This window comes from Quercus suber, unplaced genomic scaffold, assembly GCF_002906115.3.
Source record: "Quercus suber isolate HL8 unplaced genomic scaffold, Cork oak 2.0 scaffold_571, whole genome shotgun sequence".
Lineage (NCBI taxonomy): Eukaryota > Viridiplantae > Streptophyta > Magnoliopsida > Fagales > Fagaceae > Quercus > Quercus suber.
In genome coordinates this window covers 58554-77432 of record NW_027070016.1, presented here as the reverse complement: position 1 = coordinate 77432, position 18879 = coordinate 58554, and the positions used below count along the sequence as shown (strand labels likewise).

Genomic DNA, 18879 nt, shown 5'->3' with positions numbered 1-18879 from the left:
TTGTTAACAGCGCTTCATTGCACCACATGGCTACATAGACGAGTGACACTTTATATTAAAGAGCACAGAAACATGATGTCTCTTCATTTGGCCAAATGTACAACACGTTTCCTTTTAAAAACACTGAACAAACACAGTTGTATCTTTTAGTGGGTAACTAATTCCGTTTTTCCGTTTTCTGTTTTTTTTTTTCTTCCCGCTGCGAAAACAATTGTGTCTTTTCAGTTTTCAGTTGTGCTTATTTAGTTTCAATGGGTAACTACTTATATAGGCTGTTTACGTTTTGTTTTCTTCTTTCCGTTTTTCCGTTTTTTTTTTTTTTTTTTTCCCCGCTGTGAGAACAAACCCAGCGAAGGTTGTGGACATAAAACAGAGTCCCCTTGATGCTATTGCTATTGGTAATTCTTTTCTTCACAAATATTAGTTGGTCTTGCTTACTCTTGCATTAGTTGGTCTAACTCTTTCAAACCCACACCATTTCAGTGGGTAACTACTTACAGCAAAGGTTGTGGACAAAAAACAAAGGGCCCTTGACGCTACTGCTATTGGTATTTTTTTTTCTTCACAAACATTAGATGGTTTTGCTTATTCTTGCATTAGTTGGTCTAAATCTTTCAAACCCGCACTGATGACTTTTTGTTTTCTTCTTTTCGTTTTGTGTTTTGTGTTTTCTTTGTTCCCTCTACGAGAAGAAACCCAGCAAAGGTTGGGGAGAAAAAACAGAGTAATCCAGCAAAATCACTACGGTAACCTTCCACTAATTTGATAGAAATATTTTTTTCCATTGTCTGTTTTGATTTATACAACTTTACTCAAATTGTTTGTTCTACCTGTTTGTTGTGTTATTTGTTGCATTACAAGAACTGTTCAGTTTGTCAATAGGTTGTGTATTTCTGTTTTTAAATTTTTTTATTTTTTTATAATAACAAATGTTAATAACTAAGACATTCAAATTTTGTGCACACCATGTGTTTGACAAAATGCCTTAGTTACTCTTGCATTAGTTTGTAGCCACTTTATAGTTTGTGCATCTTCGTTTAAGTTGCTATTGGTCATTGACTACTTTTTGTGCATCTTGCATAGATAGCCAATGTACTTAATCAGTAAATTTGATTTCATTTGCCAGATTTTCGTTTGATATAGAAATAATGAAAGGATGAAATGTTGTTCTTTTCAAATTTTTTTATAATAAGTTTGTCAGCGTTAGTTTCAATTTTCAAGCATTCAAATTTAGATAGGTGCTTGGTAGAACTTTGTTTCTAAAGCAAATGGTTGTTCCTAAGCAGATCAAATGAACATGAATGGATTTGGGTGAACATGGCTTATAATTTTTAAAATAAAAGTTACAAATGAAAAATATTTGAGTACTTTTATATAAAATTTAAATAAAAAAAATTAGATATTTTTAATGTTACTTATTCATATCATAATACAATTTACACCATATTCTTTTGACAGTATTATATGAGTGATGCTACAAATGATTCTGTCAACAACTTACCAAGTGAAGAACATGCTAATCCTACAAATGATGCAAATGATGTACATCTCACACCTATTGTAGATCGACAAAAGAGGAAGAGGAAACAAAGAGTCCTTTAACCTGTTGAAGCTTATGTTATAAATTATTTAAACTTTTCTTACAATAAACTAATCACCATTATGGCGTTCTGTTTCCTATTGAGAATAGATAGCTAACCTTACAAAATAGGTGACGAAGGAGGTGTTAAATATTCTGAAAATTTGGGTGTTCTTTTCTTCAACATGTATTGGTTTTATCTGATGGATGCATAATTATACACCTGTTGTTTTCTCATGTTTTTGGCAGTGTTACTAATTGTCAACGTGTGTACTGGTTTTATTTGAAGGATGCATGTTGTCCACCTGTTGTATTCCTTTTATCTGATAAATGCATGATTGTCCACCTATTCTTTTCTCATACTTTTGGCACTTCACTGGTTACTTGCTTTATCCCAACAGCCCCACATGTGTACTGGTTACTTGCTTTTCTCACATTTCATTAGTTGGTCATTGCTTTATTGTGGACTTGTATTGCTTTAGCCCATTGTCTGTTATTTATATTTTCTAAATTTTCTTTGGATTTGTTTATTTGAATTGGTAATCGTATACTTTGTGCACTGAATCTTTGTCCTTACATTCACAGCCCTCTTGACATCCATTATAGGTTGCAGCTGTAGCTTGTAAGTTGATATAATAATAATAATAATAATAATAATAATAATAAAGAAAAAAAGAGAGGAAAGTGAAAATAGGTTCACAAATTGAAATGCGCAAGGGATTTAAAACTTTTTTTTACCAACTACTTTCCCACCTTCACGTCTCTTCAATTGTTTAGATTTTTTTTAAAAAAAATTATAAAATAGGTTGACTCATACTGGATTGTCTACATTATTTCCTTTATATATTAATAACTTAAAAATACTTACTTTGCAAGTCCTACTCTTATTTTTAGATAAACAACTACAAATTTAATTACTACTACTTCAAGTTTGTTAACAATTTCTTTATTTTTTATATATATTGTTCCTATTACATATGATTTCCAGGTATTGAGAATAATTATTAATGTCATCTTTAGCATAAATTTTAGGTCTAACAAATTATTAGTGATAGAAAAAAAATATCAAATTATTAGTATTTTTTTTTCCTCTTAAATTGTAACTATTATCAAATCTCAAGCTCTTGGCTATCACAATGTCTCAGTACATATGATAGATTTTATTACTTTGCAAGTGATAGATTTTATTGGTTTGGTATATAAATTAGGGAAGTTATCAATAGTTTGCCCGTGCATCGCACGGATTTACGACTAGTCTATATATATATATATATAAAAAAAAACCGAAGCTTTTGAAGCTCTCACAATTTTCCACATCATCACTATTTTCTTTTTCTTTTTATTTTAGGTTTTTTACTTTAATGTATTTCCTACTTCATTTTAAACTCTATAAAATAATAAATTTGAATTATTCCTCCACGGCACTAACCCTAAACCTAATACAACTTCTTTTTATTTTACTTATAATCCTACGGTAGAGCAAGTTAGAAAGATTCCCAAGAAGAGGAGGGATCGTTCCATCAAGCCATGTAGCGGAGAGATCAAGATAAAGCAATCTTCGCCAACCCAGAAGGAAAGAGTTCTTGAAGGATCATCAAGACCTTCTTTAAATTTAAGAAGGGCTTCCCTTTCCATGTGAATGCAACCCACAGTGGAGTTGCCAAAACTCAGTTTGCAAAAGAAGGAAAATAAGAGCAAGTAGAAAGGTGGTTTTCATGTTAGCCATCGTTGCTTGGCGATTTACAATGTTGAAGCTTCTTAGAGAGCAACCTTATTGCGAGGCTGAAGGTAATAAAAATTTTCCACCCTTTTGTTTTTTTTTTTTTAATACGTGTTAGCTTGTGTTGGGAATGAATTATCAAAGGCGTCTGGGCAGAATTTTTTTTTAAATCGGTTTTCCCTGCTCTCTTGCATATTGGAGTTTATTGCATTGATTAACAATGTTGATGATTTTTTTTTTAAGGGAATGCCTCAATGAAGGACTGGTAGCGGTAGGTATATATATAATACAAATATATAGAGAGAGAGATTAAAGATTGGGGAGCTGTAGTTTTATTTTTCCCTTCACCACTAATTTGAAAAGGAAAGAAAATCGATCTTTTGAATATTTTTGTTAGTTTATTTGTTTTTCAAATCCTGATGAGAATCACTTTTGCTATGGAATACCAAACATATTTCACCATTAATCTGTTACAAATATATTTGTATTTTAGCGTTCATATACAATGATGCTAGGTGTAATCAAGAAACTATAATAATTTATAATAAATAAAAAAACTAACACATAAAATAATTGTAAACTTTGATTAATGCCTCACCCTTTATTTATTTTATTTTTTTTCATTTATATGATCAATTTGCATTTTTACTCTATTAATACTCTTTTTTGCCTTTCAATTGGTACCTCTTCTTCTATTTTGCATTCATATATTATTTTATTTTTCCTCTTAAGTTGTAACTTTTATAAGTAAAAATTTACAAATTTTGTTCGACTTTTCCGTGCATCGCACGGGTTAGCGACTAGTAATAACTAATAGCTAAAAAATTTTTTTGTTGATTACTCTTTATTGCGCCACATGGCTTGATAATTTAATGACACGATTAGTTTAAAAAAAAACAAAAATTGTATCTGTTCGATTGACTGATTAAATAAACCGTTTCAGGGAAATTTTAAAAAACGTTTGTGTTCAATTTGCCTATATAAATTAGAGACACTGTTTTGTCTTGAGTAGGCACTCGGCAATTACAAAAGATTTCACTTTTCACTTCTGTACTCTTCTCTCTCTCTCTCTCTCTCTCTGAAGATTATTTCCCATCGACAACTCCGAAACAATTTCCATCTTAGATGATGAAATTTCTGAGTCCCCAAGCCCCGTCAACCAGCCTATTTCCATCGCCAACCAGTGAAACGGCTGCAGGTAAAACTGACTTCTTTTATTTTCCCCTTTCAGTTGTAGTGCTTGGGATTCTCTTTTTTAATCTTCATTGTTTGCGTGGTTTTGGTGGCTAAATTTCATTTTTCCTCCCTTACCGCTGTTGTATTGCATTGTTAAAAAAAAAAAAAAAAAAAAAAAAAAAAAACAAAAACAATATTGCAACTTCTGTCATGTTTTTATTATGTTGTTTTACCATTGCATGTTTTAATTTAGACAATGACTTGAACGGTGACTGCTACAAGTCTATGCTTATGGCCCCTTAGTCCCACTGAAACCTCTTCTTCTCTCTCCTCTTTTATTATTATTATTATTTTTTTATTTAAAAAATATATCTTTATTATGTGATTTTGGATAAAACTTGGTAACTTCATCAACTTTTGATTTCATGAAAGTATCTGTGTGTAAGCAATTAGCATTGTAGTTTTAAAGATTTTGTCTTGGTTCATTGTTATTTACATCTTTGTGTTTGTCCTCTATGTGTTTGTTTAAATTCCCCAGTGAATAATTTGATTTAGATTAACCTTTTTCTCTTCTCTCTGAATCTTGGGTTTTCCTTTTTCAGATTTAGGACTCAATTTCTGACTGAAATTTTGTTATTGAAATTTAATCTTCTCTACTTATGCAACACAGTAAATTCTCTCTAACCCCCACTACCAATTGAGTTTGGTCCTGTGCTATATTATTGCTTTAGTTTATGTTTTCATTGCTGCATTTGAATTTGGAACATGATATAAACAAGGAGAATAAAGTTGTAATGGGGTTGAAATAAGTTGTATATATTTTTAATCTGTACATGCATGGTATTTGGGGGTTGAGTCGCCTTGCCTTATTGTGTGTTTGCTCTTCTTGCATATATGGCAGTTGGGAAAGAACATTTTTTTTTTGTTGAGAAGTTGCGAAAGAACTTGGTTCAAACAAAACATTTTTCATATTCTAAAAGTGACAAACTTCTGTTTTCATGGATTTTTAAAAGATAATATTTGCATTTATGGTACAGAGTGACATAAAAAATAAAAAAAAATAAAAAAAAATTTTGGCAGGTCCTACGCTGTTTTCTGGATAAAGAGCTGCATGCTTAACTGCATCAAATCCAGGTTTGTTAACAATTTCTGTAATTTTTTAAAAAACAATTTACTGCTGCATTTGTTTTCTACCTATTAGGAATAATTCTTTCTATTAAATAAAAAGAGAAATGTTCTTTCCCAACTTTTGCTAATACTGTTGTTGGGTATTGTTAGTGCTACTTTTGTTAGGTTTTTGCTAATACTGTTGTTGGGTATTGTTAATGCTACTTTTGTTAGTTTTTTGGATTTAATTTTGTGAATTATTATTTGGGTTCATGTGGCTACCACTTAGAAACTTGATTTTAGGGTATAGTATCTCTTCTAGATATAAATTCGAAATTCCTAAGGAATTTTAAATTCTGATTCTTTTTGGTTTCCATTTGGAATTTTATAGGTTCTAATTTGAACCAAGATGGAAAAAACTCCAATCCTCTAATACAACCTTAACTAAAAGATAAATGCTATAAATTTGTAAAGTTATTATAAAATGTGATAAAAGTTATGCTTTTATTTAACAAAATTAATGCATTTCTGACCCGCTAAGAACAACTTTTCACAGTTAGATTTTACACATACTCTTTTGTGATCCTAACACATTATGCCATTAAGGAAAAAAAAAAGTTTAAGATGTTATTAAGGGGAAAAAAAAGTTTAAGATGTCATAAAACTATAGATTTACTATTCAAAATGATGTTAATACCCTTTTTTTATAGTTTCAATAAAATGTTAATCTATAGCGTCCGTTACATGATGATTGCTTTTTATCATTAGACTTAAACTCCTATTTTAAAAGAATAAAAGAAAGATTAAATTTAATAGAATGAAAAACAGATTAAATTTATTTTCCAATAATTTTCCCGTGCATCGCACGGGTTAGCGACTAGTTATATACTATTTTGAAAGTAAATACAGTAATGTTTGTATTAAATAGGAAATATTCTTAGATTTTAATTTTAAATAATCATATGACTATATCAACAAAAATATTCAATGGAATAATTCTTACTAAAACTATTTAGAGTATTAATTATGGAATATTCAATAGATTAAAATATATTCAAAATTCTTCTATGAAATTTTTTACCAGAGGAAGTATAAAAACTATAACATAAATATTATATATCAAATATATTCAATTGAATAATTGGTTCTATGGGAAATATTCATTTAAAATAGAGTTACAATAATAAATAAATAAGAAGAAAGTACATTAAACAATGAGTTTTATGTCTTTGAAAAGTGTGACGTATCGTTTGATTTTAATTTTCAAAGAAAAATGGGTAGGGAAAGAATGGCAAAAGATTAATTTTGATTCTCTATGTTTGCTTGGACTCTTATAATATTGTTGCTTTGCTAGCTAAATGATACGCATTACTAACAAAACACGTATGTACTTTTGGTTTGAGACAAATGTGTCCATTTTCATATAATTGGAAAGGAAATGTGGGACAAGAATTTTATTGAATTTTACAAACATACGTGTACAATACGTGTAACTTATGCGTACTTACTAACTAGGCCACTTATATGAATATTATTAAATTATCTAAGAAATATCTAATTTTTCAAAGCAATCAAAAGTTAAAACTCCCTCTCATTTCTGATTGCAATGATTCTTTTCCTACTAAACTCACTTGTTCACAATTCTTTACACTCTTTCCCATATCACAAATCCTTACAATCCATCTAATTGCAATGATTCTTTTGTTGACTAATCCCTGTCCCTTTATGTGTGGCTTCTCCAACCCTAATGTCCTAAATCCCAATCCTATTTTATAAGACCACACCTTTAAATACACCACTCACAAAACTTTAAAGCTTACTCAATTTAGGATTAAAGTTTGTTTTAGATAATAGGGAGAGGGGGAGGGGGTAAGATTCGAACCATAAATATGAGACACTCTTTATCGCTATTGTTTGAACACTATAGTGAGTTGGTACCTCCCCAAATACTAGTTAGGGGGAGGATGTGGGTTCGAGCGGCAAGAATGACATATTTAGTATGTAGTGTTTTTAATCGCCCTTTTTTTTTTTTTTTTTTTAATCTTGCTTGAGCAAGCCAACTTGTGCTAGCCCATCAGATTTCATTCGTTGAACTGAAAGAGTGTCGAGAAAACACAGCTAGAAAGGAAAAAAGCTTAGAGAATAGTGCAGTTTACAGTAGAGCTTCATTGCTGTAGAGCCAAGCAGAAAATATCAGAGAGGAGCTTTTATTGCTTTGTAGAGCTTGAGTTCTTTTGGGGACTGGAGAAGCAAGGTGTGGCTTTGTGAGAAGCATTTCAACCATTATTTTTAGGCAAGCAGATTGAGATTGAATGATAGAGTTTCATTAGTACCCCCATGTCATTGCCAAGATCATTAAAAAAAACTCATGCTAAGTACTCGATAAAATGCCCCTTTTATTATCATACTCCACATAGCATTTTTCCAATGAGATTCAAGAAGTTCTAGCTTTTTCGATGAGGGAATTCGTGAAGGAAATCACTACTGAAAGATTGCAGAGGTAATGTACTAATGTGGTAGGAAGGCAAGCAGTGTCATTTTATTCTATTTGAGGTCATACTCTCTATTACTTCCTTAATTGACTTACTCTTTTGCATCTATGCATTTGAAAATTCCTCAATCAAAGCATTAAAGATAGTGACAGAAAGTGGAAAGTGGAAAACCAAAGCGAAATTCTCAAATGAAAAAACCACAAAGGGACACAGATAATCCCATAGAAAATCCACTAAATCTGAAACAATTCCAATAATTATCAACTTACAAAAACTTCTAGCACTCTAAAGGATAGTTTGTGATCTAAGTATGTGTATGTATATAATGGAACAAATTAGGAATTGGCATATTGGAAGAAAATTAACTAATTATGTGATTAAAGTTAAACTCATCTTGCTTGAATCATGAATTAAGCTCACTGGTGTTAGGGAATGGGAGGAGCATGTACAACTTATAGCATGATGACATTATTACACTAGAACAAGGCACTTCATGCTAGTGTTGTACGTATCATGATGCTAATGTATATCTTTAAGTGTTAACTGATTGACCATTAGCCACCATCGAGCCATACAGATAGAGTGCTGTTAGTTGCTTTTCCTCCTTTTTTTTTTCCCCCCTTCAAATGTGTTTTTCAATGTTGATCAGAAGTGTCAAATCATTTTACCCTCCTATGTATAGTTCATAGGCATAATGAACCTTCAATGGACAAGAAGAAAAATATTTATGTAAAACAATATGTTGGTAATAAGGTGAAATGCACTTCAGTACCTGCACGCCTATAAAAAATAATGATGGTACCCAACTGGTAAAATATGGCATTGCATCTTTTCCCATAGCCCATAGGCAAATCCGCTTAGAAAGTACAAGACAGCCTAGGATTCTACATGTTAATCAAATATTCCAATACTTTCACAGTGTTCTATTTTGCGATGGCACCTTAGGATAACATATATTACATGTAATCGCCTTAGTTTGTTATAAAATCACATAAAAATCTCTCATTTTCATGCTAAATGTGTGCTTTATTTATCATTATCTACATTATGATTGATATTTGTTGAAATCCTGGTAGGAGTTCCTCCTGCAGCTGGACCAGTATTCAGCTACAAGCTTAGCAAAGGAGGAGTTAGTCTCAAGAAGCTTCGAAGGCTTATCATATTCTACAAGTTTCCCTGCAAGACCAAACCAACTTAGATTAGCATAAGCTGCCTAAAGATCATTGTGAACCAGTTTGGATGGATACTCTTGGGCATTTTTGACTCAAAACTAGCTTTCACATATATCCCTAGGTACTTACAATTGATCTTATTGTAATTTCTTTTTCATTCAGTATATTTCCACTTATGATAAGCTTATTTTTCAATTTATTGACTTATCTATAGTTCTTTAAAACCTCACTCTTTCTAGATACAACTTAATTTACCTATCTTATTCTTTAAGTAAAACAAACCATTGAAAATTTGCTCATCCAACCACATTATTAGCTTTGATCCATTACTGAATCACACAAAAACCCATAAATTGCCAAGGAAGCCCTTAAGCTAAGCAATTCTTTTAGCATTTTATAAGATAGTTCTCAGATACAATTGCCATCATGTTTATACATAATTTAAAATTATACTTCCCCTTGCATTTATTTAACCATTTTTTTTAACTATTTCTCAAGAATCTTGTTTATATACATATTTATCTACATGGCTAAAAGAAAAAGGATAGGTAAAAAATTGAATTGGATTCCATCTGTATGTATAAGAAGAAAGTTGGAAAGTAAAAAAACATACCATAAGAGAGGACCATGACCATATCACTATCAATAACAGTAGGAACTCTATGAGCTACTGTTATCACCGTGCATTCTGAGAATTCCTGCCTGATAATTCTTTGTAGAATGGCATCTGTTGCAGAATCAATGGAAGCAGTAGCTTCATCAAGAACTAGAATTTTATTCCTTTTAAGAAGGACTGTACCAAGGCAAAAGAGTTGGCGTTGCCCAGCACTCCAATTTTCTCCTTCATCACTTACTGTTGAATATACCAGAGTTAACGAATATTACTATCCATATTGCTTTAAAATCACTTTAGAGAAATTGGCATGTTTAAGTCTTATAGTTAGTTATAAAAAGAATCATAAACTGACCTGAAGAGTCTAGCAGATTGGGTAGGCTACTGATTGTTGCCTTAAGCTGACACTTCTCAAGAGCCTATAAATGAAAATGTTAGTTGGGTTGCTCCAAACTTGCAAAGAAAAGAAGACAAAACAATACAGAAGAATTTGTTCAAGATGAGAACCAGTAGGCTTACCTTCCATATTTCATCATCAAAGTAAAGACCTAGAGGATCCAAGTTTGTTCGCACACTACCCTTGAAAAGAGTTGGCTCTTGAGGGATGATGCTGAGTTTCATCCTTAAATCCTTCAAACCAATGGTGCATATGTCAAGCCCATCTACAAGAATTTTACCACTTGCAGGCTCTACCAAACGAAATAAAGCACTAATTAGTGTAGTTTTTCCACTTCCTGTTCTTCCCACAACTCCTACTTTAGTCCCTTCTTTGAAAGTGCAAGTGATTTCCTTGAGAACTAATGGAGCATTTGGACGATATCTTATCTGAAAACCGACCAAAAGAATGAATAGTTGCAGTCAATTTCATCAGTTACAAGTCAAAATGATGGAGGTAGCCGTGTGAAGAACATTAAGAAACTTTTGTCTGACATGCTTCCTTACCTTCAAAGCTTGCAACTCTATCCTACCCATCGAAGGCCATGAAGATGGTGGCCTGTTGTCCTCCACAATAGCAGGAGGCTCTGATGGTATGTGCATGAATTGTTTGATCCGTTCAACTGAGATGAGGTAGTTTGATAAGTAGCAATACCATCGAGTGAAAAAAATTTGGGTGCCTGTTAGTGATAGAGCATAAGAAAGAGAGAGTCCTACAAGTCCTGCAAACCACCCAAGAAAGGAGGAACTATTGAGCAATATTTTTTGAAGGTCTGAAAATTCCTAGCAACAGAAATGGACAGTTCTATTGAAGTTACGAACCTGGAGCTATAAAACTCTTGGGAAGCAATACAAGAAGAAAAGCTGCAGTGAAGAGGGTCAAATTCAGAAGTACTTCTATCCTTAAAACTAACCACTCCATGGCTGCATTTGAATAGAAGAAAAGCCGAGCATCAGTATCAATGAGCATAAGATAGTTCTCAAAAAACTTGTCCGCCATGTTAAATGCTCTAATTGTGACCACTCCAAGTGAAGTCCCAGCAGCATAATTCATAACCGGTGCTTTTGTAGTTCCATTTATCCTTATTAGTTCCCTCGCAGATGGTTGATAATACCCCTTTGAGCAAAAGAAAAAGAGAGAGCTTTGTCATTCCATTGTTGATGAAAGAGGTTAAAGAAACCAAGACTAAATATGAATCATTAGATCTACCTGAATATATTTTGCAGCTACCATAGCAAGAATGGCTACAATAAGAACTTCCCATGTGACAGAAGCCATAATCCCTATTGTAGTCAGAATTTCAATAGTTGCTGCCACTACAAACATAGTGGAGAAAGGTATGTCGAAATCCAAAATACTCAAATCTGATGAAGCCTGCACGAGAAACAATAAGATGAAAGTGCAAAATGAGAACTGGCTCTGAATATAAAATACCCTTCCAAGGATACAAAATACAGTATAGTTTTTTTTTTTAGTTTTTATTTATTTATTTATGGTCGAGAAATAAATAATCTTACTCGGGTCAAAATCCGCCCAACAGGGGTTGAGTCAAAGAATAACATGGGGGCTTTAAAGACGGCATTGGTAAATCCGGTAAAAAAAGCTTTGGAAGCTTTTAATCCAAAATGGGCTGCAAAGAAAGACATTAGGTATACAAAGACAGCGCTGAGTGTTGAAATTGCAGTGTAGACTCCAATCAAAATGCCACTAGTGATTTTAGGAATTTGAATCCCCAGAGCTAGCCAGTAAGTTGCAGCAGCCTGAAGAGCAACAAAACCAGACTGAGTTACTATGCTTAAGAAAAGAAGAGGCAATCCTTTTGAGACAATGATATAATCCCAGAATGGCTTCCATCCAACATCATTAATCTCTGTTTCTTCTTCTTCTGTTAGTTGTACTCCTGGTAGACCATTCACAGCAATCTCCCCCTCACTGTTTTCCTTAGTGAAGCTAGACCCTTGAGACATCTCTGGCTTATCCAACATCTGAGTTTCTTCTTGAGTTTCATCATTTGAAGGACCCAGTCCTGTTATTACATCTCTATGAGCATTCACAAGCTGTTCAAATGCTGCCCCAGCTGTCAAGAGCTCCTCATAGCTTCCTGATTGAGTAATTTGTCCATCCTTCATAACCTATAAAGTTAAGAAACAGAATTATATGACTTACAAGAAAAGTACATAGATATGGGTAACAAATTTATGCATACAAAATTTAAAATTAAGCTGATTTATTAGAACTTAGTTTTTGGTAAACACTTACCAGAATTTTATCAACTTCTGAGAGAAACTCCACTTGATGAGTCACTAGAATGACAGTTTTGTTTTCAAGTGCAGCCATGACACAATCCTGCAAATTCAAATTTTTTACTTGGTTAAGTGAACTACAGCAAAGCTGTGAATTCTTGCTTGATCCTAGATTTCACACGCATGAAGAAACTTAAAGCAAGTTTATTTTACATTAAATAAAATTGCAGCTGTATGAGCATCTACTGCACTAAATGGATCATCAAGGAGATAGATATCGGCATCGTTATATACAGCTCGAGCTAGTTGAATCCTTTGTTTCTGTCCTCCACTCATGTTAAGCCCTCTCTGACCTATTTCTGTGAGATCACCATGGTTGAAATTATTGATGTCCTTGTCCAAAGCACATGCTTTTATGGCCTTCTCATATTTAGTCTTGTCCATAGGCTTTCCATATAATATGTTATCGCGAATAGTCCCACCTTGGATCCAAGAAGTTTGAGAAACATAGGCAATGGATCCAAAGGCATTAACCTGTTAGTGAGCAAAAAAGACCAAAATCAGTGACAAAAAATTCAGTTGCAAAATTACAAACAATCAGTCAGTTTTTGACTCACTGTTCCAGAAATTTTTGGTATCTCTTCTAGTACAGCATAGAGAAGTGATGATTTCCCAGCCCCAACTGGACCACAAACAGCAACTTTCTGCCCGCATCTTATTTCCAAGTTCACATCTCTTAGAGTTGGAATCATTATTTCAGGATCCCAACTGAAATTGCCTGATTGCATCTTTACGCTCTTATCCGAGTTCTGATAGGGGATTCTCCTTAATTCATAATTTTTAAGCTCATCATCAAGCAGAAAAGCATTGAGACGATCAAAAGATACCTTCACTTGGACCAAAGAAGAAAGAGCTTCTGGTATCATTCTCACAGGCTCCCCCGTAGTCCTCAATGATGCAAGAACTGTGAAGATGGTGCTAGCATTTAGAGGGGCACTTCCAAAAATAATACATCCCAAGAAGACCACTGAAGAAATGATGGTTGGAGATATCCAATACAACAATGTGCCATAAGCCCTTGCAAGCTGAGTTTCAGCCAACCATTTGAACTCATTTTCGCGGAGGGATTCAATCAAATTCTTGAATTTCTCTTCCCATGATTGCAACTTTATGATCTTCATACTGTTTAGGATCTCGGAAGTGGATCTCAATCGCTCATCTTGGGCAATCATAATCTGAGTTTGACACTTCTGTAGCATATTTGCGAAAGGCACGTTAAGGATTCCACATATGAGAAGAGGAACTAGGCCTGTAAGTGCACCTAGACCCACAACCCAGAAAAGAATGCCAATGGCTAGGAAAAGTTGCAGTACAAAGCTCCATGATGAATGGAACCACCAAAGAAATTCACCCATTCTATAGGCATCAACTGCAATATAATTCACTATCTCCCCAGTTGAGTGCCTTCTCCTTCCTAAACTAGAAAGCTTTAACTGCTTTTGGTAGACTGCCACCATTAAGGCTGATCTCATTCTCATTCCTGACCTCCTTGAATCAAAGAACCAGTGCCTTTGAGACAAAGACTCAACTAACTTGGTAAAAACTAGACACCCCACAATAGAGAGACCTTCATCCAGGTTCCTCTCATTGCCATTTGCATAATTTACAAAAGCATAGAGTATTAGAGGAGAAACTACTACAGCAATTGTCCTAAGAAATGCACAAATGCCTATGAATATATTCTCTTTCAGGTAAATTTTTGCAATGGCCCGAAGAACGAAGTTCCCGGTATTGTTCGAGTTTGTTTCCCTTAAAAGAGAATCCCATGCATGAGCAAACTTTTTGTAGGCAAATTTGGCTTCATCTTCAGGAACTACGGGGGGGATGTCTTCAAGAGCCAATCGTTTTGAGTAGCCCAAGCTAAGTAAACTATTAATCCAAGAAAATGTCAATTTTCCAATAAAACTAGCCTGGTCTAATTCTATTTGCCTTTTTTCAGCCTTTTTGGCTAATAGAGGTTCAGATAGATTGTTTTCTAGATTATGTTGAGAAACAAAGTGAATTAGGTTCCTAAGGGCACAGAGGAAAAGTAGAAAGTTAATAGACCAAGGTACTATGTCCAAAATTTCAATGCTGCTACGTGTTATTAGTAGAATTTGGACATTCAGAATTGAAATCAATAGAAAAGAGAATGCCCACCAAAAAGAGTTAAGAAGACTGATCCATTTGGACCATTGAGAAAGCAGGGAAACAGTAAAAGAGATCCAAACCGTTCCTCTAACAAAGTAAACCAACCAGCTCATATGATTGAATTCGTCATTTTTGGCCATTAGATTCCATAAACCCACACTAAAATAACCAATGCTACAAAGAGCACAACACAGTGAAACTACCACCAAAACCCAATCTTTTCTGCTACTTCTTGTAGAACATTTTCCTATGATAGCTATGATCAAAAATAGGTAGAAAGCACATAGGAAGAATAGGTTTACACCATCTACAATTGTTCTTTGAAGGCAGTAAGAACCCAAATAAAGTTCTTCACAAATCAATGAGATGCCCCCTGCATATACATCAAAAGAGAAACCATAAGAACAGCAAAGATTCATGCTAGAAACACAGGAAAGTTGGAAAAATCAAAACAAATAAAATAGTGACGCAAAAGTAAAAGCTAATGAGTTTGCCTAGAACGCATTAACTGCAATTCATCGATAACAAAGCAAGAACGAACAATTGAAGAAAAAAAAAATTTAAAGCAATAGAACAAACAACTGAAGAAAAAAAATTTAAAAGAATATTCAAAATGGTAATTCATTTATTGCTTGAAAAATTATTGTACATGCCATAATAGGCAACCATTTAATTATTTATTTATTTTTACAAACAACCATGTCCAAACCTCTTCGCCTTTCTAATTATTCTCTTGGGTGTATGTAATCCCCTCATCTCACATGCACCAGGTTATTACAAGGAAAAATCCCATAAGGGTGGCCCTAACATGCTAGTATGATGGTTCAAACCCAAGATCTCATATATATCATAAGACCTTAGGAACTACTAGCGGTTGGCATCAACCTGAAATGTCTTACAGCGAACAACATAAATTCTTTACTTAATTGTAGAAGAATAAAATCTATAACCCAACTTTTCCATCTTCAAAAAAAAAAAAAAAAAAAAAAAAACCTTCTGTAACCCAACTCACTGCAACACATGCTTACTTAATGGTTATTAAGGGGAAAGGAAACAAAAAAACCCTTCACACAGAGAAGGAAGATTGCATGTACCAAGTGAGCTCCCCAAGGAAATCATTGCTGGAAGAACTTCTATGGTTCACTTGGCACCTCTAGAAGCGCACCAGCCTACTTATCATGTATGAAGTCAAGAATAAGAAGTGCCCCCACGTAGCTTCCTCGTAGCATATTCCCATCCAATTAATGCTGTCAGAATCATCAAAGCTCAACCAGTCACTCCCTTGTCATCATTTTTTTTTTCATGTTTGGCACATTTATTTCTTTGTCTGATTGTGTGTCATTTCCTTTCATTAATCATTCTAATAGAACGTGGAGGATGAGGTTATTCATGACCAGTTCAATACGTCTATAACTTCAATAAATAAATTTAAAAAAATATATATAAGTCCATATAAATCTCCAACACTTCGTTTTCTTTTTCTGTTTGGGTAGAGAGAGAAATCATTAACCAAATAATTGGAACTGTCTAAGGTACTTTAAGCCTTCTTATTGAACAAAAAACGTTTATGAAAAGTTATTTAATACTTCAAGCTTTTTTGGGTAGAAAGGGAAATCATTAAACAAACAATTAGAACTGTGAAAGTTTTCTTTTTTAACACAACCACATCTTTGGGAAATTATTTCAAAGACAACAAAGTTCCTTTTGACTGTATTAGGGAATAAATTCAACATATTGTTGCATTGACTAATAAAGCATAAACAAGATTATCGTTTGTAAAACAATTGAATTCAATACAACTGTCTTTGAATTTAATTGGAGAGTCTAACGTATTGCACCTAAAAAATTTATACCTAAGTCTTAACTTAAATTCAATACTTGAAAAGAAAAACTTATCCTCTTGCTTGAACCTTAAAATATTTTATAATATTTTTAGTGAAAATATCTAGAGTTCTCTCTTTCCCCGCTATATATTTAAAAAAATTATAAACAAGATTCAATACCATGTTTTTCATTTAATTTATCAATTGTGACTTGTCAGTTAATTTTTTTTATGAGAAAAAAGACTTTATTAACGACAAACCAGATTACACATAACAGACTCCTTCACCAAAGCAGCCTCTAAACAGGGAGGGCAGCAACCAACACCAAAGGACCCCACGAAATTAAGCTGCACCGTTCTCAGCTCTAGAGACCCAACTGAAGGAAACACCTTGAAAGCGAGAGATGATGACAACTATATTCTTTTTTTTTTTGGTAACCGAAAAATGGGTAGAGGAGGATAACTCGTATGGCTTCCCTAACTGAGCATGACCATAATAGTACCATATCCGCTCTCAGGTCTGGTTCGTGAGAAACTCACTTATTATTCTTTATTTTTTAGACCGTTTTGGATAGAAGTGGGATATAAGGAGTACCAACACATAGTTAGCTGTTTGAGTCTCGAACTCAAGTCCTAAGACTTGATGGCCCAGTATCTTACCAACTAGGCCATCCGAATGTTGGTTATGACAACTATATCCTAAACCATAATGGATAACACTTACATATTTATGTTGTCCTCTTACTAATGACTATCCAATTAATGCTATCAAAAAAAAATTTTATTTTTACTAAAGGGTTTAACTTACCTCCAGTACTTTTTTAACTGGATATTTTCTGTTGTTTTAAATATACAATGGCAAGTGATAGTGGATTTTAATCTCCACATTCATTTAATTAGTGGGTAGCGTGGCAGTTTTTCATTAAAATAAAAGAAAATTCTAGTTAAAAAAGTACTGAAAGTAAGCCAAACTCTTTACTAAAATGCTATCAAAAGATTTAATAGTCTATATAAGGTAAGATTAAAAAATAATAATAATAAATAAAGGATTACTTTCAAAACCTTCTCCAATATCCCCGTGTGTGTTAAAAATACTTAGTATTCTTAAAAAAAAATTATGAAAAAAGAAAAAAAAAGAATTTTTTTAAATTTCTTATCAAAATTTTCCTAAAATTTTTTAGTAATAAATGTTCTAAGGGCACCCATTAACCAGACCTATAAATAAATAACGCCACGAACCACTTATATAAATATTATTAAATTAAAAGGTTAACAAATGCCCTAAGAGCATTGATTTAAGAAATATTTTTAGAAATTTTTTTATGAAAAAAGTAATTAATTTTTTTCGGCTTTTATATTTTCCATGAAAGTGGTGTTTAAATTTTTCTAAAATAGCTTATTAACAATTGCCCTAAAGCACCCATTAACATAACCCTTATTAAAATATCTAAGAAATATCTAATTTTTTAAAGTAATCAAAAGCTAAGACTCCTTTAAATTCCTGATTGCAATGATTCTTTTGCTAATTAATCTCATTTGTTTATAATTGGTCAATTCCTTACGCTCTTTCCAATATCACAAATCCTTATACTCTATCTAATTGCAATGATTCTTTATTGCAATGATTCATTTGTTGACTAATCCCTATGCCTTTTTGTGTGGCATCTCCAACCCTAATTTGCCAATTCCAATCCTATTTTTATAAGACTACACCTTTAAATACTCCCACTTTGTTTGGTGGGGGGAATTGAAAAGTGAGAAAATAGAAAATAGGGTGGGGCTGAAAAAATAGGAGGATAAAATAGATTTTAGTTTTCTCTCATAGTATTTAGTGGGAAGATGGCAAAGTAGAGAGATGAATAACTCTTTCATTTGGTTGAGGAGAAAAGTGGGAGGATAAAAATTGCAATTTATGTAAATTGACTAATATGTCCTTATTTAAAAAAAAAAAAAAAAAAAAAAATTTTTTTTTTCTTCATGCTCTGATTTCTTTCTGGGTGGCTGTGGTCTATATATTGGCTTAGACCTCGAGTCTCTGAGACTCGAGTCCCACGTGGGATGCCATGTGGAACTAGGCCAGGTCAAACTAAAAAAATCGAGCATCAAAGACTCGAGGTATGAGCCCACAACTCGACTTTCTGAGACTCGAGGTGCTAAAAAAAAAAATAGTTTGAAAACGTTGACAACTAATTATATTGTTAGGATTTTATGGTTAGTTACCCATTTCGTCCTGTTTGGAGCGACTAAAAATGTTAGTCAATCAAAAATCAATTTTTGGTTCACCGTAAAATTATAACACTTATGGCGAATATTGGTTTACATTTTTTAT

General features: G+C 33.1%; 1 protein-coding gene and 1 long non-coding RNA gene across 4 annotated transcripts; one reads left to right on the top strand and one right to left on the bottom strand.

Annotated features, from left to right (window-relative positions):
- Positions 1 to 205: 205 nt before the first annotated feature.
- On the top strand, positions 206 to 9445 carry LOC136063753 (uncharacterized). Its single transcript, XR_010625383.1, has 7 exons — positions 206 to 398; positions 484 to 548; positions 693 to 746; positions 3058 to 3367; positions 4384 to 4497; positions 5556 to 5609; positions 9151 to 9445. It is a non-coding gene; the product is annotated as an uncharacterized LOC136063753 (long non-coding RNA).
- Positions 8860 to 16051, bottom strand: LOC112008820 (ABC transporter C family member 8). 3 transcript variants are annotated; one of them, XM_065764598.1, is made up of 13 exons: positions 15823 to 16051; positions 13426 to 15101; positions 13156 to 13347; positions 12752 to 13072; positions 12555 to 12641; positions 11813 to 12427; positions 11505 to 11669; positions 11117 to 11411; positions 10802 to 11016; positions 10379 to 10684; positions 10215 to 10278; positions 9860 to 10099; positions 8860 to 9250 (listed from the first exon to the last, which is right to left on the bottom strand). In XM_065764598.1, exons 1-13 carry the CDS (start codon positions 15845 to 15847, stop codon positions 9120 to 9122), a joined length of 4332 nt encoding a protein of 1443 aa, XP_065620670.1. In that variant the 5' UTR covers positions 15848 to 16051; the 3' UTR covers positions 8860 to 9119. The 3 variants fall into 3 exon arrangements, with proteins under 3 accessions (XP_065620670.1, XP_065620669.1, XP_023896930.1); XM_065764597.1 differs by having other exon boundaries at positions 13156 to 15101; XM_024041162.2 differs by lacking the exon at positions 15823 to 16051 and having other exon boundaries at positions 13156 to 15147.
- Positions 16052 to 18879: the final 2828 nt, after the last annotated feature.